The sequence below is a fragment of the Anopheles coluzzii genome, chromosome 2 (assembly GCF_943734685.1).
Source record: "Anopheles coluzzii chromosome 2, AcolN3, whole genome shotgun sequence".
Taxonomy (NCBI): domain Eukaryota; kingdom Metazoa; phylum Arthropoda; class Insecta; order Diptera; family Culicidae; genus Anopheles; species Anopheles coluzzii.
In genome coordinates this window covers 4,515,481-4,540,396 of record NC_064670.1, presented here as the reverse complement: position 1 = coordinate 4,540,396, position 24,916 = coordinate 4,515,481, and the positions used below count along the sequence as shown (strand labels likewise).

The following is a 24,916-nucleotide window of genomic DNA, read 5'->3' as shown; positions in this document are numbered from 1 at the left end:
TTATTTGATTTTGGTTTCTTGCTTGCTTGCGTCCACTCTCGTCGCTGTCCGCCTCCGTTGCCGTTCACCTCTAGTGTGCTACGCATTCAAGTAGATTCCCTGCTTCCGCTGTGAGGCGAGTGGTGGTAGTGTTCCACCGCGGTTTGCCTTCTCTTCGCACGTCAAAAGTTCTGTGCCCTGGCCCGGTCTGGCCTCAGGTCGGTTTAAAAGTTAGTTGCCAAAAGAGCCACTGCGTCGGTCCTGTGGGTGCTAGTAAAAGAAATGAACGGAAAAAGCCACCCGAGCTGTGTGGCGAATAATTACGACTAGATTTTGGAGTTTTTCCCATGAAAAGGGCAGAGTGTTGTACGTGCTGAACGGCCAGCCCACTGTTCCCGGCAAAAACTTTCCCGCTTCCCGGTTTGGAGCTCGTCGGAAAGAGCGTACGGAGAAATGATGGCGGTGTGGGATTTAATTCCCACCTCTTCCGACTCTTCCGACAAATTGGGCGTTCAACCTGGAGCCGTTTTCAGCCTTTCTGGGTTGAATATTGCTGCGCCCGCACACACACACACACAAATGGTGTAAGTCACACTGTACCCGGGAAATGCGTAACCAGGGCTTTATTTAAAATTTCCCCGAAAGAACAGACAAGAGCGGTCCTAATGTCACGCTCAGTGAGGCCTCAGAAGCCAGCGAGCATCTCGTTTAATTAGGCTGCCTAATCAAGGGACAAAACGGAACGAGGGCGTGTGGTTTTAATGCAATTTTCTGTAAATGGAGCTACTACTCGACCAGTTTGCGGTTGCTGAGCAGGTGATCTCGCTGTGTGTATGTGTGTGGGTCGGTTGATTTTGGCAACGTTATGAGTCGGGATTACATTTCGATTCGTTTGTGCCGTTGTCGCTGTATGTAAACGACACCATTCATCAGTTGGCGTGTGAAAACCCGAGCCAGCTCGAGTATCCAGGGGCGACATTCATACGCTGTGGTGTGTCAAACCCAGGCCCCAGTAAGTGTCATTCCTGCGGGAGTGTCTGGAGAAGAAGAAACAGCGAAAAAAACGTAAGAATGAACCGATGGAAAATACATTTTCTTTGCCCCCTTCCCAATGTGAGCTCTTCAATGTATGCTTTCCATGGACAGAAACGGCTCACTCACGGGAAGGGGGAGCTCAGCACTCAGCCACTCAGCTGCGCTGTGTTGGATGCTGGAACATGTAAAAAGCCATGTGCCCTTTTGCGCTTTGCTGGGCCAGAACGCTTGGAACGCTGCCCTTGGTGGTGCCACTCACTGCGCCTTCAGGGTGTGTGCGCGTGTGAGTTGCTGGAAAACACAATTTCCCCGCTTTTCCGCGCGCTGCGATGGTTCGTGCCCGAACCCGAACTGTCGAGCGCGTACGAACCCGCGGTCGGGCCCAGCGCTCGATCGTGTCCGGGCTGGATTGGTGCGAGCGCGTCACCTTCGCAGGCTCGCGCGGTGCAGTCAGTCGATTTTCGTCGGCCGAGCTGGGAACAGTGGCAGCCACCCTCCTTCGTGTAACAGGCCAGCGCGTGCGTGAGTGTATGTGTCTGACCACTGTAGCCAGGCCCCGTGTGGTGGATTGACTTCACCGCATCAACCGGACCGACGGGAAAAGCGTTGACCATTCATTCCCGGGGGATTTCCGCGGACGTAGCGGAGAGCGCGCGTGTGTGTGTGTATCTGTGCACCAGTGTGTGGGCTTTCTCCCCCCCCCCCTCCCTCTGTTTTGTTGTTGAAAAGCTTGTTAACGCATCGGTTCAAAATCAGGGGATGCTGTTTCCTGGTAATTGGATGCAAAGAGTTGGTGCGAGACGCTTCCTAGGCCATGGATGTCATGTGATGTGAGGGTGATGACGCTCGTGATCGTGGAATTGGATTTCATTCGCCCGTGCACTGATCGAACCCAGAAACTATCCGTGTGATTGAATTCAGACACATAGAGAGATTGAGAGAGAGAGAGAGAGAGACAGACAGAGAGAAGCGGATGCAATACAGTGTGCAGCCTACCTGCACAGCGGTGTAACGTCATGGAAAGTTAATCAAAATGGTGAATACACAGTGATGAAGGATGTTGGTGGAATGAGCACGCGCGCATCTACTGCCTGAGAGAGTGCGTTTGTACTTGTGCGCGTGTGTGAGTGAGTGTGTGTGTGTGTGTGTGCGATCCAGAACGCTCCCATGGGGGACGACCGAGGCTGTGTAACGCAAAAAGGATTGTGTGCATCGAGCCTCTCTAATGCAGACGATGATGATGGCAACGATGCTTCGAATCGGGCACATCGAATGGTCGATGCATCGGATGTGGTGAAATCTAGCCCGAGCATCAGCACCGTTCGTACGAGAAGGAAGGCTACAGAGACAAAGATAGAGAGAGAGAGAAAGCAAGAGATCGAGAGGGTTGTAACGAAAAGGGATGTAAGCGCTTTTAGGTGGAAAGTGCAAACGGGGAGGGCAGTAGCAAACCGTGTGCGTATTACATATTTGCCCTCGCTTCAGCCATTGGACCATTGCAAAAAGAGAGTGTTGGCAAAGAAATGGTTCGGAAACAGAAGAAAAAAGAAAAAAAAAACAAAAGAAAAGCCAGTTGATAATAGGAAGGACAGAAAAAATGCAAACGTAATTAAAAGAGCTGGCAGCTTTTGAAGTCTTTCTCTAAATTTCCGCCCCAATTGGCCACGCTTTTGTTGTTAACATTGGCTTCCTCTACCTTCGTATGTGTGTGTGTGAGTGGGCGGTTGGATTTTGGACATTTTTGCTGTAATATTAAATAAACGAAGCACAAAATTAACTTTTGCATTCCTAGCGCCCGAACCGGTGGCTTTCACTTTTAGGGGTTTTGTAAAAAAAGAAACGTCCCTTTTTTTCACCGGGATGTGTTGGAGGTGTCAGTGCTCCTTTTCCTTCCTCGCTCCCAAAATACACGACCACGATGAGTAGACAAATTGTAGGGTAGAGAGTAAAAAAAAGGTCCAAAAGTACCTTTACACTCGTTCAACACGTAGCAACAGCGCGGCTCTCGCCAGACACAGCAGTTTAGGAGTCATAAAAAACGAACTCTTCACTTCCCCCACTAGCAGCCCTGCTTAAGCACGGTTGCGTGCATGCTCGGTGCGTGTTTGCGGGATGCGCACTCACCCACTACGCGCCCCAAAACGGAAGTGTTCTGGCACGCAAACCCCTTCACCCGTACGGTACCGAAAATTGGTCCCCGTGCGGGGTAATGAACTTAGTAGGGTGCACAAGCACACACATATAGTGGGACCGCTATTAACTTCTTGTTGTAGGGCTAGGACCACACCACGCTGTCGTATCGGTAGTTGCGAAGCGCAACAAGCGCCATCCATTAGTGCCTCGATAACCTTTCCGAGCGCAAAGGCAGCAGCAGCCCAAAATACACACATCCCGCCGTCCCGGGAAAATGGCGCAGCAAAGTGACCGAATATAGCTCATTACTGCATCCATAATGAAGTTCGACCCCTGTCATCCACTCCCCAGTCCCGTCTGAGCTCACGTGATTCAACCAGCCGTCGAGCGGTCCGTGGGGGGTCATAATTTGTCTCCCCCCCGTTTTTTCCCATTTCCCAACCGTCGATTCTTCAGCGCTAAGCCTTTCATCGCTTCCGTGCATCCTCCAGTTTGCGTTAGATGTCTTTCGGGGGGGAGTGGAAGAGGGGTAGGATGGATCGTTCCCCTTGCTCCACCCAGCCGGGAGTTATTTTTCTCACTTCGATCAGCGGGCGATAGAAACATGTTTGTGTTTATCGAAGTGTGTATTAAGTAAACACCGGTGGGACCCCAGTGGTATGAGTTTCGTCGGGCGGCCCCGCCATCTCCAGCGCAATGGAGTTGTCTGTGGACGCTGTGTGTGTGTGTGTGTTGGTTGGTTACGCCATCCGAACCGGTTCTGCTTATGAACTCGCGCCGTCGCTACTCCACTTGGCACACACTTTATGAGGCAAAAAACGATCGAAAAACGCTACGGAAGATAAAAAAATGAATCACCGAATGCGTTTCGCTGGCAGTGCTGAACGATTGTGGCCCGATCATTGGGGTAGCGGGTTGCTGCTGTTGCTGGCTGGCTGGTCGTACGACGGGATAAAAGCGGCAAGCGAATGCTGCCACCGTTACCGGGAAGATTACCATTAATCTTCATCGCAAGATGAATCGCTTTTCATTCGCAATTGATTGCCATCGAAGATCGCAATGGAGGGCAGGCGGAAAGGGGGCGAGGGGGCAATGTAATGTGTAGAAAAGCAAAGCATACAGCCGCGAGCAATTGATTTAGCTTCTCGTGCCGTCGCTGGTGAGTGAGCATTGGAATGCAAATACTGTCGCCGTCAGTCGAGAAAGAGTGTTCGAGAAGAAAACGGATTGCCTTTGTACGTACGGCGCTGGGGACGAGTGAAAAACCTTGAAGCCTTTGCGGCCTGCAGCCCCCCCCACAAGACTCAATACACTAAATGTGCAGCCACAAACACATCCATCATTTAGCGGGGGAGGCATGGGCGCATTAACACACTCGCGCGCATAGCCCCCAAAAAGCCAACGCCGCTAAACTCATGCATCAAATATTCATGGCATCTCATTAATTACGATGCCAGCGAAGCGGTTCTTGCTCTTCCGGGCGCACCCCCGGTTCATTGGCAGCTTCCGGTGGACTGTTTGTGTGTGTGTGTAGGCGTCCTCGGAGTGTTGCTTGCCGAGGGGTACCTCCAGCGGTGGAGTATGAATAAATGATTGCCACTTTATTGAAGGTGGCTGCATATTTGCATTCCGGCCACGCACACACCGACCGAACCGGTTTGATTATTAGGAAAACAATTTCAATAACGGAAGGGCGAGCTGGGCGATCATGAAACGAAACTTATTGAACGATTTTTCCACCCCCTTTGCATGATTGAACTTTTCCCAACAACAGCCGCCCGCAGCCCTCGCAGGGTGAAGTATCGTATTAAGGGTGCATTAGGGCGAATTACACCATTACGGGCAGACGGCGGGGACCTCGAGATGAATATCTTTAATTGAATTTGTATGAGTTTGTGCTTGGATTGCAGGGCTAGGAGAAGCAGAGCGCCATTGGCAGTAAAACTGCCCTTGGCAGCAACGCAAGATACTGGCGAATGCGAAGCGTTCCAATAATTTTTCATACGTCCCGTGGCGGCCCGTCGAGGAATCGAAACGAGGATACAGATTGTTTCGTTATTGGGTTCAGCTTCCGTAAGCTTTATTGTCTCTCAGCGGAACAGGGCAGCGGGGGGCATGCTTTCGCTCTTGAAGATGGGCAGCAGGATAGCAGGATCGATAGCGTGTGCCACACTCCGTTCATCACGCCGCCGCTCCAGTGAAGGCGCCAGCGGACAGGCAGCAGTATATAACCATCTCGAGTGCACACGTTCCGGTTGCGGACGTCAATGATAAAGAATGTTCTTGTTCGCGATCCGATAAGAGCTGCCGAACTGGGAGAACTAGAGGCAGCAGAACCTCCTGGAACCTGGCAGTGGAAAGTATCGTGCTGTCCATTTCCCTTCGCTAGCATCACGCCACGGACGTCTTTGCCCTCGTCGGCAGGTCCAATGAAAGCGAACGATCGGTGCGAATTTGCGGAGCAAAATCGAGTCGTCGGCAAAAGAAACGTTAATAAGTTTGGAAGGAATGATTAGTTCGCCACCGCCCTCCGTTTTTCCTTTCTGCCGGGTTGTGGTGCTGTCTTTGAGTGTGGGCCTTTGCTGGAAATGCTGATTACTCATACCATCCCCCCCCATAATGGACAGGGGTAACGATTGGCCGGCATAGCGAACGAAGCACATAATAAAAGAGCGCGGCCCCCTTGCAAGCAATCGAGGCGGCTCAGGCGATGGACGCTTTGATGGCCACCATTTTGCCATTCTCGAGTGAAATCTTCTTGTTTTTTATGTGAGTCTATGTGTGTGTTTGTGTATGATTGTGTTGCAATGTGTTTTTTCCTGCTTCTTCTTCTTACTTTGGCCACAGCCTGCGTGAGTCTGCGTGAAAGTAGCTCCCGGGCAAACGGTTAGTTTTGGTTCGGTTTCTCCGCTGTGGAGAGCTCGTTAAATTGCCCCCAGAGAATGATCGAGAAGTGCATAACAATTCTCGAGAACGCGCTGGGGAGAAAGTTTTGTTCCACCTCGTCATTGAAACTTTCTCGGTGCTTTCTCGGTGAACAAAACTTGAGCGCTGCTTAAGTGTTTCTAGTTTTGTTGGATGGTTTTTTTTTCTGGAGAAGGCAAAAAAAGGAACTCCCTTTCCGTGGAAGCTGGTAAGATGCAAATCCCATCGCCATCTTTATGGTGAAAGCATAAAATATTGAAGGCACACCTCGGGCACACGCCTAATGTCATCATTCGAGTGGCAAACGAAATGTGCCATCTATTTAGCATTCGCACGTCTCGCAAATTCGCTCGAAACATGACCATCATCATAACTTCATCAAAAGGGAAGCCAAAGGCCTTTCATGTTTATACGCAATTTTACACGTTTCATTTAGCAACAGGGGAAAAGGTTTGAGCGTGGCTTATTATCCTCTCTCTCTTCCCTCTCCGAGATTAGAGATCCTTTGTGGCGTTTAATCAATTTTTGACAACAACAAAACAGGAAACTTTTCCACCCCATGTCAGCATTTTTTCTCTCATCCTGGTCATCCTCGCCCAACTTCAGCAGCCTTTCGCCGGCATCGACCTGAACTGGGTGAAAGTTCGGGTGTTCCGCCTACCCTTGCTGTGCACCTTCCCGGTGGAGAAAACAGTGTGTGTGTCTGTGAGTGTGCGGGAGAGAGAGAGAGAGAGAGAGAGAAATAAAGAAAGAAAATGAGAAATTATATCACCCAAAGACCGGGAACGAGTTGAAAGTAATGGTCCATTCCGGAAAGGTCACACAGCGTGATATCGGGTTGTATTGAGGGAGGAATGGGTGGAGAAAGGGGAGAAAGTTTGCAACAGTTTTCCTCCTGCCCCGCGCGGAATTGGAACGAATTAGGCAGATTTAGACGCCGGAGTAGATTTGAGGCTTTGAGACGGTGGTGGCACAAAACTTTTGCCTTCCGAGAGTGCTGCTAGCGCTTTTGGGCCTCGTAAATCATCATCATCATCATCGGTCAAGGGGAAGGGGATAAGAGAGAGAGAGAGTGGAACCGGTGTAGTTGTTTGCTAGGTCGTAAGCAGGGCGTGTGGTGCCCAAACAGCGCGTCGACTTTTCCCCACACAAAAATGGACACATTTATCTGAGGCGAGTGTTTGGATGGGACGTGTTTTATCGGGTGGCGCAGTGACAGAAATAAAAACATACACATTTGCATAAACGCTCCAACTCCAACGGGGACGGGGGACGAGAAAAAGGGGGTGAAATTTAGCATACAAAAGCGTGAAGCGTTCGATCAATTTATACGAGATAAATCGTGCGAGCTTTACGACCCGGAATTTTAGATTTATTGCATAATCCCGCCACGGTGGAAGGTCAGATTGCGATAAACCGGTGTAAACGTGAAGCATTTAATCAGAGAGATAGAGAGAGAGAGAGAGAAGGAGAAAAAAAGGGAAAACACTTTGCACAGAATCAATCAATGTTGTGTACTTAATACCCAGCTCCCGCCACGCAAGGTTTGAGGCAATTTTCCCAATTAGCTACACCTACCCGGGCCAGGCTACGGGAGCTGTCCGTGCGTTGTGCGTTTGCTAGTAAAGAGTCTCGTGCCACTTACACTTGCCACTTGAGGCACGATGCGCCGCTACGACAGTGGGCAATTTCATACGCCCCGAGCTTCGTCACCTTCAACCGTCAACCGTCTGAAGAGATCCGGGCCTTTGAGGGTTTGACTGGAAGGAAGCAACAAAAAAAAAAGAAAAAAATGGAACGGAAGCAAACGAAAAAATCGCACCCAAGAAAAGGGATGTTAATAGCGGCGTCGAGAGTGAATATTTGAATGGGCATGCTCTCCCGGCAATGGCGAGCAGCTTCGGCATCAGCAAATGGAGAAAAATAGCTTGCAAAATAAGCTGCCGTCGGCCGGTTCCGCTGCTCGGGTGCGGAGTAGCGCAGTGACGTCCTTTTACAACGCCCCCGTCTCCCCATCAAACCGTTCCCGGTGTCCCGGTGGATAAACTCTTGAGTTTTCAAAGCCCGGCACGGCATTATTGCTGTCACCGTGAGGGCAATGGAGGGAGCAATGGACGGAGAAGGTGAACAAGTGCCCCAGCAATACTCACACAAACAAAGTCCTTCAAGCGTTGGCCGTCGTGAGTTGAGGGGAAATAATTTGCCGCATCATCAATTCGTGTGTGTGTGTGTCGCTGGGGCAGGGAAGGGCAGAGGAGGAAGCAAGGTGAGAGGAAATCAACGGGAGAGATGGAATGCTTTCGGTAGACGCCAGTTTCTTCTTCTAATAGACATTCTGAACCATTTTGAGCTTCTATGGCGGATGGCACAAAAATAAAAAGAGGAAAATCTGTGATCGCAAATAGCGTCACCAAGCTGTAAAGAGTGTAAAGTCTTTGATGGAAAAAGAGATAGAGTCAGAGAGAGCGAGAGCGAGAGAGAGAGAGGCACACACAAAGGGAGCGAGGGAATATATTTCCCCGATGGATAAAGGATAGATTTAGGGAAGCAGATAATCGATAAATTTGAATACGTCCGTTTGAATTCGTCCGGGGGTTTTTTGATGATTGGATTGATTTTCTCTGAATAATCGCATCGATGGAAATGGCATTTGGGGTGGGCCCGGCCCGGGCAAGAAAACGCATTTGTGTCGCAGATAATTTAAAGGTACACAACACGTAGAAATTATGTCAAGGATACGGGGCAACAAACGAATGGTTTGAGTGGCTGAGCCGAACCGGATCGGGTTGCAGCTGTCCTTGGTCCTTTTGGTACACGTGTGTATACACACACACAGGTTGGGAGATATTTTTAATGGGTGGAATGGAATGGAATATAGAACATCGAGCATTGGTATCGATTGCCGAACAACAGCGATCGGAACCAAATCCATCGCTGTTCCGGTCTGGCGGGGTCTGGCTTGAGCGGTGTTATAGGAAGATATTTATAAACTTTTCGCGCGGCTCAAAATTAAAACCAGACCCAGATTTGCTGGGTTTGTATTGGTGTGTGCGGGCGCTGTGATCTTGCGAAACATTATGCACTTGAAGCTGTCTGTTTTTCGACGGCGGAGAAGATGGAATGTCGGCGCAATGGAATGGAATTTTGAGATCGAAGATTCCATTGGAGGTCCAAAGATCTTCGCACAACCTCTCGGTCAATGTCTCGGTGTAATTATGATCTTGGAGATTGAAAATATCAGCACGGTTCTTTTGCTTGCAGAGTGTCATCAACTCTTACGCCTAGAGGGTTTCGTACGTAATAAGGTTGACGCTTAAATGTTCTTAGCCTTAAATGAAGTCGCAGATATAACAAAAAGACATCAATTGCGTAGACTAAATCCTGAAATGTGGACCTAATACCGTTTAATTTTGCTCCAAATCCAACAAGGTAGAAAATATTGTAATCTTCATTTGAATCTTGTTCTTTTCCCCGTTTTCTCAATGCTCCAATCAATCGGGCAAATGGGATGGAAAATGAGTAGTTCAATTTGTTTCTGCTTCCAACAGCAACATTTCATTGCACGTCGGAGCAGAACCACACCGTGACAGTGTTTTTGATTGCAAATTGAATCCAACACACACACACACACACACACACACACACACACACACACACCACCCAATGATTGAATAAAATGAAGCGAATGTTTTGTGGAGCGTAACCCCAACGAACAGTCAAATTGACCAACGTTCTGGCCCAAACTGGCATTGGTGAGGTGGCAACCAAACCTGATAATTCGGTGCTGTGGTTCACTTCTCCCCTCCTTACGCCACGGTCGGTGGCGATTCGCAACAAATTAATATTAAACGTGCTATGATCATGATTTTAAATAATTTATTCATTGCAATACGTTGCGAATGGGATGATAGGGGGGGGGGGGGGGGGGGATTTTCGGCATCCCCGTGTCCAAAATGTGGCGTGGGGCAATCGGGTCGGTCGGGTCTGGCGCTAATGAAATTCGGTCAGAACACTTACCATGCTGCGGCAAGGGCTAAATGTTTTGCTGCGGAGGTCGGTCTTTTTCCGGCGAATGTTGCGGGACGGATGTGTGGATGAGCACACAGCTTTGCACATTTCCTCGCCACTTCAGTGCTCCACTGCACTTGTACAAATTATATGCAGATAATAGATATTAATTAACGCTATGGTATGGATAAAAGCGCATCGTATCATCGCACTCAAATTGGGTTCAAAAGGTTGGTGGCGGGTGAGCTATGGATGCACTTTTTGTGGATGCAAACAGGAAACCCCCGAATGCGAAATGGTTGCACTGAAATTGAAGCCATTAAAAACTTCGCAAACTCTCAAACTGTACCATGCACAGCAAGAGCAAATGGCAACTCATTAGCTTGCTGAATCCATGCACAATGTGTTGCATTACATTTGCAAAGCCAAGCTTCCCTCTTAGCCCGCACACGAAAGCAAGATTGCAGACGTTAAATTGAAACGATGCGTTCACACGTAACGCAACCGATGTCGATGAAACACAACGAAACGTACCCGTGTCACACCGGCATACCCCAAATGACCCCGCAATCCTCGCCTCATAATGCCGAAAGCCGAGCTGAAGATGAGCTTCCTGTGGGAGGATGGTTGAGCCGCGCACCGTACGGTTTGAAGCATCGGGCACAAGAAGATGTGGGCTGAAAACAACAGTTTCCATTTCCCGGAGCGCTCCGGAACCCGGATGTGACCGGCTTCCGTTTGCAGATTCATCGAAACGATACGAATACGAGCTCGGTGTGTGTGTGTGTGTGTTTTTTTGCTGCTCGTGTGGAGTCTGAGCAACGAGCCGGGCCGTACCGAGCACTTGATCGTCACGGACGAACCGGGCAGCCATGGCATGGCACTCATCATGGCCGTGTCTGTTTTGAGTTTCTCCGTCTGGGGTTGATTTTTTGCTGTTAATGTGCACGTGAACCGGGTGGGGATTTTTTTGTCCGCCGTTGGTGCGCTATGAATCACGTGGCTTTCTGCTGGTAGAGTTTGAATGATGTAATCCCGGTTAACACACACACACACACACACACACACTCCCGCTGATGGACACAGACAGAGGATGAAATGCTTCAATGCTGAGTGTTCCAGTTGGTAGGTTCACTTTGAGCCTCCTTCCCCTTCCCCTTCGTGGGTAACGAGAATTTCTTCGAGCGGAAAATAGTTTCCCGCCATGCTATTGGGGCAACTCCACACACACACACACACACACAAAGCCCTCGTTGATTGCTCCAAAATCAGTGAAGGTGAAGGATGGAAAATAATTACTCGAAGAACTCGGGGCATTAGTTTGGGACAGAGTGGGCCGGGCCAAATCGGACGGATAAGGTCAGGGAGCTGGAGCCAGTCAGAAAACAATCCCGTTTCGGAGTGACAAAGGGAAAAAAAGTTTGAAATAGAGTCATGGCGCACAGGAACGAACGAACCAAGTAGCAATTATTGGCAAGTGATTGTGATCGCTTTCAATTGTTCGTGAAACCTACTCATTAGGCAATGCCTCTCGAACGCCATTCGCTGGAAGAACGGAGAAAATGTAGGTCCCCAACTCGTTGACCGTTTGCGCTGGCCCCAGTGTCAATAATGTATAAGTAACAATCCGCGAAATTTTAAGTACCACCTAAAGCAGCAAGTTCCATTGCTCATTGCCTTGCTTTTGTCGAATTAATAATTAAGGAGGTCATTTCGGTCTGTCATCGTTGGACGGAGCAACTTTTAATGCTTTCCCGACCAACCCCGGACCAGGTTGATTTCTTACTTTCTTACGCTAATGGATAGCCACTCCTAAATCGCGACAAGCTGAAACCGATTTCCACGAACATCACCTTGCTCGATCCGCTACCGAGGCCCGCTGCTTGGTAATGGCGTTCGGCCGTAGGTCACACAGCTGCCCTGCTCCAGACTTCCGGAGGGCATTAAAAACCCGGCAGAAGGTGGGTTCCCCGTACCGGCGAGGGTCACTGGGGGTGACGCCACCCATTAAATCCAAAAGGTTAACGAAGGGCGACCTGAAAGATCGCACAGACGGGTCGGGCACGCCTCGGGACGGGCGCGAAAGTGTTGTTGACCTTGCGAAGCGATTTTCGAGCTGGAAAGCGAGTTTGTGTGTGTGTGTGGGGGAGAGAGACAGAGCAAAACGAGCTAGAAGGAAGCGTTTGCGCGCGTGCGTTCCTTCCCGTTTTCGGCCGAGTAAATAAGGCTGAAGCAGAGAGGGCGAAGATGGGAAGAGATGATGGTCAGGTGAGAAGGGTTGAAGGGAATAGTCACTTGAAACGGACCCTGGGTCAAAAAAGCGTGTCCAAGGTGAGCAAGGATACGCGACCAGTGAGAGAGCGAAGGTAATTTATCAAATGGGAAATTCGTCTCCCCATTCGTCATGGTGGCCGTCTGTAAGGGGGAATGGGTAGGAAACACAAACACACACAAACACAGAGGAACACACTACACATAAACAATCGTTCGCGAATGGTTTGCACCTGATTGCCCTTCCGCTTCCTCTTATCAGCGAGTTCCAGCAGTAGCCGTTCCGCGCGTTTGCGAGCTTTGAACGGATTTGTTTTCCTTCGGGCTTTTGTTTGGAGTGTTTTTCTTACCCTGAAGTGTGGGGTTTCGGGAGGGGGAGGGGGGGCGGGAAAATCTATTTGGCACCGGGACACTTGAATATTCATACATTGGAACACCGCGGATCGCGACGACAGTGCCGAAAGCTCTTTGCACGTGATGTAAAGGTACATTTGCATCTAATCAATGTGTGGCACTGTGTGGCACTGGTGTGTGTGTGTGTGTGCGTCACCGTCTGGCGATGAGAATAGAATACAATCCTAGGGGGGTTTTGTCAGTGCTTTTTTGCTGTGCTCTTTTCTATAGCGAGCACATATTTTACCGATTTTCCAATCGTCGGAAAACGATCAACGGCCGTTGTGAAGCGTGCGCGAGAAAGATTAAAAGCGAGATAGGATAATTGAATCTCGTTCTGCGCACTCCCGCCTCGGTGCGAACATTTAATAAGCGACTCCACGCAATCGTTCGCCGGGATCGGAATATCGGTTGTTGCCTCCTTTCCGCCCTCCCGCACCCCACTTTCCCATGGGCCTTCCTGCGGGTGGCTTTTCTCGTTTTCGAAGAGCAGCGAGATGCTTTGTACGGTGCCCGAAGACAAGTATTGATTTCTTGCCAGACTGGTTGTGCCATCTTTACATTTCCCGCCCCTCGTGTCCCTCTTGCTCAACCACCGTTTTACGACCATCGGTGTCATGTTACGCGACCACCAGCTCGGATGTAATGTGTGGCGTCTGCCGCTGATAGATGTTGCTGATTGAAGAGTGAGTCGGCTTTTAGCGGCGGTACGGTTTCATGTCTACCTGCCAATGGCCCAGGCTTTTAGTCGATGGTATCGGTGTAACCAGGGTGTAACCTCCCACCTCCATTCCAGCTGCCGCGACGCATTCCGGCGGCCCTTATGGTCGGAAAATCGATGGCCACCCTCATCATCCGGTGTGCACTTTTCGGCTTGGGAGATCTATAAAATACAACTACACACATTTCACCACCACGTACCGACTCTGCCGCGCACCCTTGTGTGTGTGTGTGTGTGCTGAATCGTGCGTGAAATTTGGTATGTTTTTCATGACCCACCGTTGCCTAGCCACCCTCCGGGCTCCGACACCCCGCCGGGCTGACGTGCTACTGATCCTTTGGGCTGATTTGGGCCGGGCCAAACTGGGCGAGCAGTTATCCTTTTTAGCTCATTTTACGATCAACCATCGACTGCTCGTTTCCCATCCCCTGTTTTTTTTGGGTTGCGGGTGGATACGCATGTTCTGGTAAAACGTGTGTCTATGGGATTGTGTGTTCGAGTAGTCGATTTGCTCGATTCCCTCCTGGGTGCCTTTCCGGTGAGTACGTGAGCGGTTGAAGCTCGGATTGCTGGAGTAGATACAGACACACAAAAAAACACACACCACGGCCAACGTGGTATAGATCAAACGTACCGACTTTAGTGCGGGTTTGGTGAAGCATGTAACGCAAAAGGTTTAGGCCGAGATTTATGGATCTTTTGACTCAGGGCCATCGGGAAAATATTGTACCGGATAATGTTTTCTTGCACGCCGAAGACATGAGCCTACATGCCAGAAGCTGCAAAGATGCTTATGGTATTTAATTAAATAAAGGAAAACAACACAGCACAAATACGATGCTTCGTTCGATTATGTTTGATAATTCTCGGGGAAAATGATTAAAGTCATTACCGGAGGGGGCTACGGTTGTTTAAGCTCGTTTAGAACGCTACGTTGCAGTTGAGGAGCGCGAAGGTATTTGCTGAATCCTCTTTCAGCCGGCTGGCCGGCCGGAATGTCCCGGAACGGGAGCTACTGATCGATGGACAAACCTTGTTTTAATAACGATTGTGTCGTAAATTTTCCTTAATTACTAATAGCCGGTCGGAAAAGGTTATTGGGCGGCGGCGGGTTGTGCCATAAAGCACAATATCGGGGTGGGCGATGTATTCTCTTTCTTTCCCGAGGTATATCATGTTTAGAGAGCCTGTCCGGAGAGTTTTGTGAAGGTCACAATGGTCGAAAGCGCAATGAAACGTATAGGAGTAGAGCAGGAACCTTGTTTTCTCGCGTTCTCATTCGTATTGTAGCTGCAGTGTTGTAGAATGTCTTTGAATTTGTTTTGCTCACGATCGAAAAACAACAAAGATAATTACATTCGCTAAATGAGATAAACAATATGCACGCCGCAGACACAATACATTATTGGAAGTAAAGTTTTGCTTTGATTCTGGCAAAGCTGTAAAGCGCTGCCAAACATGAAACCATTCTCAGGAATGCACATCAAACGGGGCCCGAGTTTCTGCATGCATGTAAATATTTGAAAAATACAACAAAAAGAAGCCGTGGAAAACAACCGCTTCCCTCATTCCGCTTCGTCATGTGGGGTGGTTGTGTGTTTTGCTATTATAGATTCCGCTTCCCGTTTGGTGAGTTTGGGCGGCAGTAAGAAGAGCGAACAGCCATCCCGTATCCGCAAACGAAAACAACAGCACGAGCCAAAACATGATTGAAATTTCTCATTTGAGTAACGCGCAGCTAGACGTTTGGCGATGGGTTTGAGCAGATCCAGCCGGTTTCACCAAACGCGGTGGTGCACACGATCCAATCACGCCCGAAAGCAAAACACTGAGCTACGCACACACATACAGACACACACGCACACACATTGGAGAGGGAAAACAAATTTCTTTGTTGCGGTACGTTGGCGATTTGTTAGTTTTTTTTGGGTATTGACCAGTGGAGGAATCAATCTAACGCTTCTAACGCAGGTTCAAGCTCTTCGTTGAGTTCTGGACGGGTGAACTTCAATCATTCGAAGATTCGAGCATCGGAGTAATGTTTTTTAGTACTAATTTTAGACTCGTTAAGGTTATGTTTTCTTTTTTATACGACGTCTCTTTCTCTCTTGCTCTCTCTCTATGTGAATCTGGACATCGTTGTTTCTCTCTTGCTCTTTGAATGCGTTGCAAAAACAGTACAACGGAATGGACAAGTGATTCGTTGTGATTGGGTGCAGCTTCCCAAGAATGAAAATCCAATTTGCAGTGTGTGTGTAATGTAACAGTTTCTAATTTACAGGTGGCATTCCAGTATTCCAGTGACCGGCGAGTCGAGTGAACAGTGATTGATAGTTGTGTTGTGCAGATAGCCTAACATTCAGGCGCAGTCGAGCAGTGCTCCCACTGACCGACGTATGAACTAGCAGACTTGACCGATGGTGTCGTTTGCCAAGCAACAAGTATCGCTGCAGTTCCAGTTTCGCTTCTAACCAACCTTCCAAGCGTGTGTGTATGTGATTATGATGGCTGCCACAAGAATCCCAGCGGCATACGACGTGTGCTAGTATTGGCTGTGTGCTAATAGCGAGATCCGTGTGTGCGTGTGTGCGGTTTCATCGCATCGCAGGATCATGATCTGAGACCAGGCTTGCCCCGGGGTCTACTAGTTGTGCATTCTACCTGTGCACGTTCCTTGTGCATACTTCCGTGTGCGTGCGTACGTGCGCGCGTGTGTGTGAGAGTGTCCGTGGGGGCCTGCCTCCCACCCGCTTCGGAGAGGCCCGTGCGTCAGTGTGCGGTGGGCGTTTTGTAGCAGCCAAAATTTCCCAAAACAGCTAGTTGAATGAGTAACAGTGCGATGGTGGCCGTGGCGATCTGCTGTATACTGGTGCTGCTAGCCGTGTTCATCGTGCTGATCATAGTGGTCGGTTCGACGATGGGCGAACCGAAGTGAGATAAGCTCCAACTGGGGCCAGGACACTTCGCCGATGGATAGCCAAGGCCCCCCGGCTGTTAGAATTTGGACGGATTTTGTTCCACCGGTGCTGCCGCTACCGCCGCCGACGCCAATGGCTGCGGTGGCGCGGATAGCGGCCGCGACGAGCGTGCTCACCATCACCACCAACACCACCACCGTCAGCACCAACCCCACCAGTCTCGTGTCCTGCGCGCGCGGCGCGTCGCTCGTGGCCAGTAGCCGTAGTGAGCGTGTATAATGGAGCGTGTGTCCAGCTACCACTACCAACCGACCGTTACCACCACCACCACCATCACCACTACCCGTACCATCAGCTGCTGCGTTGCGCCATCGCGACGGTAGAACCAATGGCGTAACGGGCGAAATGTGGTAGAAGCGCGAGTGTGAGTCCACCACCACCACCACCACCATCACCATTACCATCGAAACGGACCTCAAAACCACCCGAATGAGCGAGCGAACGTACGAACCAACCAGGCACCGGGCGAGGCAGAACGACCATTAGCGAGAGAGAAAAGCAAACCGATTGCAAACAAAAAACCTTCCTCCAAAAACCCTCCCAAAAAAGGCAGTGTTAGGGGAAGCTACCGGATTAACACTGATGTCCCGGGCGGGCGTCAGCGAAGAGCGTTTTGTTTTATGCGGCACAGCCTAGCCCCGAATCAGCTTCGAATAGTAACTCACCTTCTCGGCCAACTCGGTCTCCACTACTACTTGGGCGCTCGGTTTTCCCAAACACGTCAAATTTTCACACTTAAAATGTCCTCTTCTTGAATTTACGCGAAAAACGCTTTCCATTCTGTCTGTCTACACAAAACGATTCGTACCCTTTAGTAGTCAATCAATCAATCCCCATCGTACGCTTGTTGCACCTGATTCGCACCGCCTCTCGATAACAGGAAGAAGAAGTAGACGAAGAAGAAGAAGAAGAAGAGGACGAAAACAACAACTACTACGGGCACACACTTGTTCATACTGCGTCAAAAACACACGTCAAAGCACAGCACACGACACTCACGAGCAATGGAATAAAATCTTACACACCAATTCTACACAGCCGTCTTAGCGGGGGCACAAAAACAAAAAAAAAAAAAAAACAAACGAAACAAACAAACAAAAAAAGAAACCAAACAAAACAAAGCAAAGGCTAGTTTTAGAAGCAAAGCGAGCAAGCTGCATAAATATCTTTTAAAGTGAAAGAAAAAGGGCGCGGCAAAACAAAGGAAAAACCGTGAGAATAGAAGTAAAACGTACACACTCAAACAAAACACACACCGATACACACACACACACACACACACACACACACACACACACACACACACACACATACAAGGTCACACAAAACACATCTATCTAGTACAGAAAAAACAACACTCTTAATGCTACTTAAACTTAAACTTCTAAACTACTAAAAGAGACTTAGCGATACTTAGTTGCATGATTCGGGCACGCTGTAAGAGTGCGATAGAGCGAATGTGTATGTGTGTATGTGTGTGAAAGAGGGAAGGCTAATCACAAACAAGAACGAGAAAATAGAACAAAAGAATTGAACAGAAGAACAAAAAAAAAAGTATTCAAAAGCTGAATAAATGGTTGAGTGTATAAATCGAAAAATCAGCAACACACATATACTTAGAGTTTTAAGTAGAGCCATCCGGTAGCTTCCAAACAAGTAATATAAAGAGGGAGAGAGAGAGAGAGAGAGAGAGAGAGAGAGAGAGAGAGAGAGAGAGAGAGAAAATAAAGAACGAGGCACGAGCCAGTAAAGATGTATGGAATTCGAAAACAAAGGAAGGAAAATTATACCAAAAACAACAAAAAAATCGAACGATCACGAACGAAACATAACAATTTGCCGTGAACGAACAGGGCAAGGGGGTTGGTTGCGAGCTCGCTCACCGCACTGCAGTTTGTCTCTTGGCGGTGATTTTAGTTCAGCAACAAACAAGGACGCTCCCCGGCAGGAACGTTGAAGCGCGTGCAAGCAGTGACGCACTCTAGTGAACACATATCGTTTATAGCAGCATCTCGTACTAAGGTCGGCAGAGTATAACGCAGTGTTAAGAGCAAAACCCCGCAAAAAAAACCTGTCCCATATAAACTTACTTAAGTGTGAACGTGAAGAAAAAGCCGACCAAACAACACCTTCCGGCAACACAGGGCACCTCCAACTGTACCGCGGAGCTCTCGGGAAGGGGATCGGTTCACGTTCAGCTCTCAACTGCTCTATCCCGATATTCCGTTCGTGCATTGACAGTTGACGGTCGGAATATACACATAAAACAAAAAAGAAACGGTTTTGCTTCTAGCCCTCCCCCTTCCCCCCCCCCCCCCCCTTTTGTGTTTGACCGTTGTGTAGGGTTGCTGCAGGTTCCGTTCCGTTGTGTCCGGCATGTAGGCTAGGGTGTTTGTTAAAGTTTGTGGTTTTGATATAAAAGAAAATGAGTAATCCTACGGGCCAATCGTAGGACGCCCTTGTATCACCCACCCAATGGCAAAGAAATAAAGGACACACATACACACACACGCGTGCACACATACACACTCACACACACCTTGACAGCAGGTTTACTTTTTCCCCTTTCAACACTAACTCTTACCAGCATGTCAAAATGGGAGAGCAGGGCGAGAGTGTGTGTGCCAAAACAGAAAGAAAAGTGTGCGAACGTGTGCGTTTGTGTGTATGTGTGTGTGTGTGTGTATGCGTATGTGCAGTGAGGGGTTGATAAATCACTATAGTCGTGGGTAGTGATAGTGTTAGCTGTAGTAGTATTATCCATTACTTCCATGTTGTTGTTGGCCAGTTTACCGTTGTTTAATGTGCGCAACAGAATGTAGTTAACAGAACAGCCTTGTTTACCATCGTAACGCATCGAATGCTAACATTTTGAGAATGGTTGAGAAGGAGAGACAGAGAGAAAGAGAGAGCGAGGAAGAGAAAGTGAAACTGGAAGCTGGAGGAAGGTAGAGCAAGAGACTAATAAGCAAAGCAAATTGTGGACATGAAACATGAAGCCGTTTAAATGCTTTCGAAGCAGCTTTCGGAATGCGTCGGAAATCTGTAACGCACAACTGTACGAATGAAATAACACAATATACATGTACGGAACACAAAAGTATAAACCAAACCCGAACCAGTATATGGACAAGCATATGGACATGAAAATAAACTGAAAACAACCTGAGACAATAATCTGTTTCGAGCAGGAAATCAACCAAAAACACACACACACAAATCCCATCGAAAGTGAAATATACTGTTGTTATCAAAAAAGAAAGCAAGCACATTCGGATTTCAAAAGGATTTGGAAGTGACCGTTTTGTCACGTCACAGAACACATTCACACTCACACGCACACACCCCAAACAGACACGATCCTCCCCTCGACACGATCATCCAGCCGACTCGTTGTTGTGTCGTCGTGTGTGGTTTTTTGTTGGGTGAATTAAATAAAGCTGCTCAAAGCTCACCTTGTGGGAGCTCTCGCGTTGGCGTTGCCACGGCGCATTAATTATCAATCAAAGCAGTAGCAAAAGCAGGAAGCACCGATCGGGTTGTCGTCTGGCCTTGGCTAAAATTAACCTGTCCTTGTTGGTGGTGGGCTGGGGCAGCAAAGTTCCGCACGCTCACCCATTTCAAGAGCTTCTTTTATTCGGGTCAAGTGGCACGAAAGGATGCGCTCTCATTTTCATTCCCTCCGAATGGTTGGAGCACCACGATTTAGATTCAGTTGACCCGGTTCCCCCCGGGCCAGCCGATTACAGCGCGCGGGCTGACAGCTTCTTGGAAGTGGGAAGCGAAAAGAATTGAAAACTCCTGACCGCTGTGTAATTAGATCAACGTGAGGTTGTCAATTACGGCGGCGGTTGGTTGCGGGCGTGCGCGAAGATGGGACAGACGAGACGAGGTTTTGTTTTATTGTGAGCTTGCTTCCAGGAAGAACAGAGCGTAACAATGCACTGAACGAGCAGACCAGAAGACTTGCTTTCCAGGAATCTTGAGCACAGGAAGAGCTATATAAACTATGGCTGATCTTTGGTGAGACTTTGGCCAACGGCAATGTGTTGTTGCATGTGTTGTGCTTGAAGGATTAGATGTGTTCTATTCCTCAGCGTTGGTGCTTTACCAACTTGTTTATATTGGTCGATAAAGAACACTCATTAAATGTGCCCTTCAGACTTGCTTTACTAGACACAGCATCGCTATTATCGTTGTATAATTTGACCATTAACCAACCTTCCTTTAAAAAACGTTCTGGATTGATCCATCGTTGCTGTATGCGTCTCGGCTTTTAAGCAAAACATCCTTAATTGAAACTCGAGATGAACTATTCCCCATTCATGCGAATTTAACAACTGCCACACCCCATTTCCATGGGCGCCGTTGCTTTCATTTCCGTTTTTTCATCCACTCAGAGGACCGAGAAAACCGAGAAACTTTCTTCCCGCTGACTTGAATGCAGCGGCAGTGTAACGGAATGCCCGTGAAAGTTCGATCAAATTAAAAACCACCATTGATTGACGGGGAAAAGGGAAGACATGCTAGAGAGCATGGAAAGAAAACGTTACCCACAGGAGGCGATGGGAAAATGGCGTGCTAGCGCGATGCTGATAAAGTCGTGCTCGCGCTGCAACGAATCCGGGTGCACGCTTGCTACGCCTTTGCACTGGCGAATCTAGGTGAAGGATGCTGGATGCCGTATTAATGACGTCTTCGCTCATCGTGTTCACCCGCACCGGCACCGTCGATAGTGTGGCCCAGTTCGATGTCCACTCGATGTCTACTTCGCTGCCGCGCCCGCATCGAGACAATGGCGCGCTGCAATGGAGATGTAACGCCTTTCCCTCAGCACTTTCAAGTTCAACTTGGCCGGCCGCTGTACTTCCCCGTTCGCGAGGGGGGCTTTCGCTTAAGCGTGCTTAACAGAATCCACTTCTCGTTGGGCGCTCGCTGTTATTGTTGTCGCCTGGTTCTTCCCGGGTACGATCACGCGCATTTGCGCCTGTTTGGCAGGGGTGTTTTTGTGTTTGCGCTTTGTCCTTCGCCGGGCGCTTCTGCACGGCCGTCATCCAGCGTCTATTGTTTCGCGCTTCTCTTTTCACTGCCTTTGAATGCGCAAAGAAGCGCTTAAAGTTTTGCACCAACCGATAGCTGGCCCACATAAAGCCCACGCAAAAGGATGTTTATTTCTTCTCGCCCTTCCGTTATCTTATTAGATCGCTGGGCGAGGGGCGGGAAAGCGGGGACAGAATTGAAGAGCCCGGAATTGAAGTGAATGTTCTGGGGGAACGGTTGGGAAGGAAGGCAGACGCTTCCGGTGCATGGTCGTTGCGCTTTTGTTGCAACCACTTCAGCTGTCAAACGGGCATCCCGAGGCCGAGCGCGTACGGGAAAGGATGGTTGCGCGATGCTTCGACGGTGTTGTGCTGGCTTCCAATGGTGGTGCGCTGCACGGTTTTGATGTGCTCAAGGTTAGCGCAGGCAAAAGAAGACAACGTCCCTGGGAGCCTACTGCACTTTTTACGGTCGAGTGAAGCGGCACAATGTGTAATTACGTGCATCTGTACTGGAGTGCACGGAGCTGTATTTAATCATATGCAACGGTGGCTTGCAAAGTGTTGTTCGAGGGCTTGGGCGGATGTGTGTGTGTGTGTGTGGGAGTGTTCATTTTTATCACCCGTTGTGGAAAGCACATCCAAGCGAAACCATTGCCATATGAACAAGGGGGAAAAATTTGAGGCTATTCAGAACGAAAGAACTCTTCAGCTGTCACATCTTTGAATGTATCGAGATAGAAGCATGGCGTTCGCACACTTCCTTAATGGAACTAGAACGATGTTAACAAAAAACTGAGAAATGAATGCCGCCTATTTCGGATGCTTGTGCATCACATTGCTGCTAATTATAGTGAGAGGATTTTTAATGTCTACGAATTGGCAACCAAGATCATATTACGCTAATTGCGTGAAATGGTCCATTAGAGAGGCAATTACTTTGTGCGCTTTCGATACACGTTTTCCACATGGTTCGCCGATAGGTATTGAACTACAACACACAGCCAATGTATAGAGCAGACAAAAGCAATGTAATGAATGTGTGTGTGCTTTGTTTTATTCGACAAGTTTATCTCAACCGTTACATGCAACCGTGTGTTGTGTGCGGCTTTCCGGTTGTGCGATAGCGTGATCAGCTTCGATGACACGAACAAAACACAGGAAACGGCAACAACCATACCATACCACACAGAACATGAAATACCAGTTGCAAAACGGAACAAAACAGAGAGTGAAGCCGAAGTGAAATGCTCCATTATCGCAAACAATTACCGAACAGAGGATGCAATAGAATGTAAAGCATGTTGCATGCCGTATATTTACACTGATTAAAATCCACAATAGCGAAGCATAAATCAGGCAAACGGATGGGCAGAAAGGGGGAGGAAATAGTTACAAATGTGTATTGGAACAGGTGAATGTTTTTAAATGGATAAACAGTTGCATGTATCATTGTCTCAAGGATTTAGTACCGATCGAACTCAATGTTTTTATCCCACTCTCCTACCCCCTTTTAACAGTGTGCAAAGCGCTTCTATCACATAGATAGAGCCTGGGTGGGGGGAAGCGGACAAAACATGGCACCCGAGCAATCAAGGCAAAAAAACAGAAAATAAATTATATAAAAAAGAAACTTTTCCCTTCACCGCGAATGCGTAGCCAATACCAGCAAACCCCAGTCTGTGTAAGTAGTGTAAGTTATATTATACCTGTTTGCTCAACCCAGCACACGTACACACAAACACCCATACACACACACACACCGTTAAAAAAACACTCATTCACACTAAGAGACTAAACCGCTGCGAGGGAAGGCGGGGTGCGTTTCGACGACGATGGACGCTCGACATGAGTGTGCGGACAATGGAAACGCGCGTTACCCAGAGATCGGGAGTGAAAATCGGAAGAAAACAGAGGCAAACAGATGAAAATCCCTGTCCCGGTCTCGGGGGTTTAGTAACGAACGGAATGAAGGTATGGAGAGCGAGAAGAAAACACACAAACATATAGGGTGGGAGGGTGATGCTCGATGCGTTCCGATTGGTGCAAATGAAGATTAATAAAAGAAAAGTTAAACAGTACTCGTTAAATGATCGTTGTTGTTTTTTTCTCTGTGCTACATGATGAACTTTGCATTTGCTGGATGCCGGAACCGATTTCCAATTGTCTAAACTATCAGGCGTTTCATGACACGGTAAGAATGAACGAGGGTGCCTGGAATGATGAGGGGTGCCCGGGTTTGGAATGTGATTGGCCCTTGATTGCTAGACGCTTGACCATAATTTTGGAGATGGCTGAGGGATGTTTCAAAAATAGCTCTTTAATAAATATACACCCCAAAGAACCGTGTACCCAGTATGACGTAGTCCTTTTTGCCGCTGGTGTCTGTGTATGTGTTTGTTTGTTTTTTTCGGTTCGCTATATTTGGCACGGTAAATAAATGAGCCGGGCTGTTCAAAACTGACAGTATTATTAGGGAACAGATCGGCTCGGCAAAAGTGAAGAGTCATCCAAACCGTACCGTGCACCCATAAGAAATGGTGGGCAAGAGAGAAACAATAGCAAAAATAGATGACTCGACAAAACTGCAGCCGACGGCCCCCCAGGGGGGGCTTGGGTAAGGGGTCACACTTTCCGGAGCTAATTTGTAGGCTTTTATGTCTCCTGACAAAACCCCATTTTTGTTGCCAGTGGTGGTGATAATACAACACAATTCGGTGCGTTGTTGCTGTGGTGTCCAATGACACTGTCACATGCTTTTCGCTTAACTGAGCAAATGTTGATTGATTGTAGTATCGCCACAATGTTGTGGCTGTATGGGAGCTGGAGAGCTGATGTTTCATCGTAAGGATGTATGTTTCATCATAAACTATGAAATAAATCATTGCACATGAGTGTTTTGATATGAATGAATTTGAATATAAAAATTACCGATCGATATTGAATACTTGATTGTTATATAAATGATGTTTCCAGTCGTCACGACACGGCAACTATTGTATGATAAAATATAAAATAAAGCACATACCGATTTGGAGAAGTTTCTATTTTATGATTTAAACTGTTTCAGAGAGCTGAAATGTAAGGATAATTGAAATCCTGACTGCAATATTCAAGATGTCAGCCATAATAGAGTTATTAGCATTTAATACAGCCTAAGTTCTAGCAATATAAAGTATGCTACTGTGCTAAACAAAACGCACAAGCGCAAAAGGAATTTCTTTTCGGAACTCTACCGTCGGTGGATTAGCGTTGCGTATTATATGGGTCACTCCGATGTTAAGCACACTCTCTTAAAGAAACCCAACCAACGTTGCAAGCTTATACAATGCTTGAAACGCTTCCCGGTAGCATTGCAGCCACGCTTCCGTACAAAAGCTTCTGCCGTCGACAGTTGGGAACACGAGAAGGGACAGCAGCAGCAAGACGACGAT

General features: G+C 48.2%; 2 protein-coding genes across 11 annotated transcripts in view; both read left to right on the top strand.

Annotated features, from left to right (window-relative positions):
• The window catches only part of LOC120952283 (cubilin), an 86,761-nt gene that overhangs the window by 32,140 nt on the left and 29,705 nt on the right, over positions 1-24,916 (top strand). The window lies entirely within an intron of this gene.
• On the top strand, positions 1,435-23,572 carry LOC120952287 (uncharacterized). The gene is made up of 2 exons (XM_040371544.2): positions 1,435-1,542; positions 15,747-23,572. The coding sequence occupies exon 2, from the start codon at positions 16,290-16,292 to the stop codon at positions 16,398-16,400; it is 111 nt and encodes a 36-aa protein (XP_040227478.1). The 5' UTR covers positions 1,435-1,542; positions 15,747-16,289; the 3' UTR covers positions 16,401-23,572.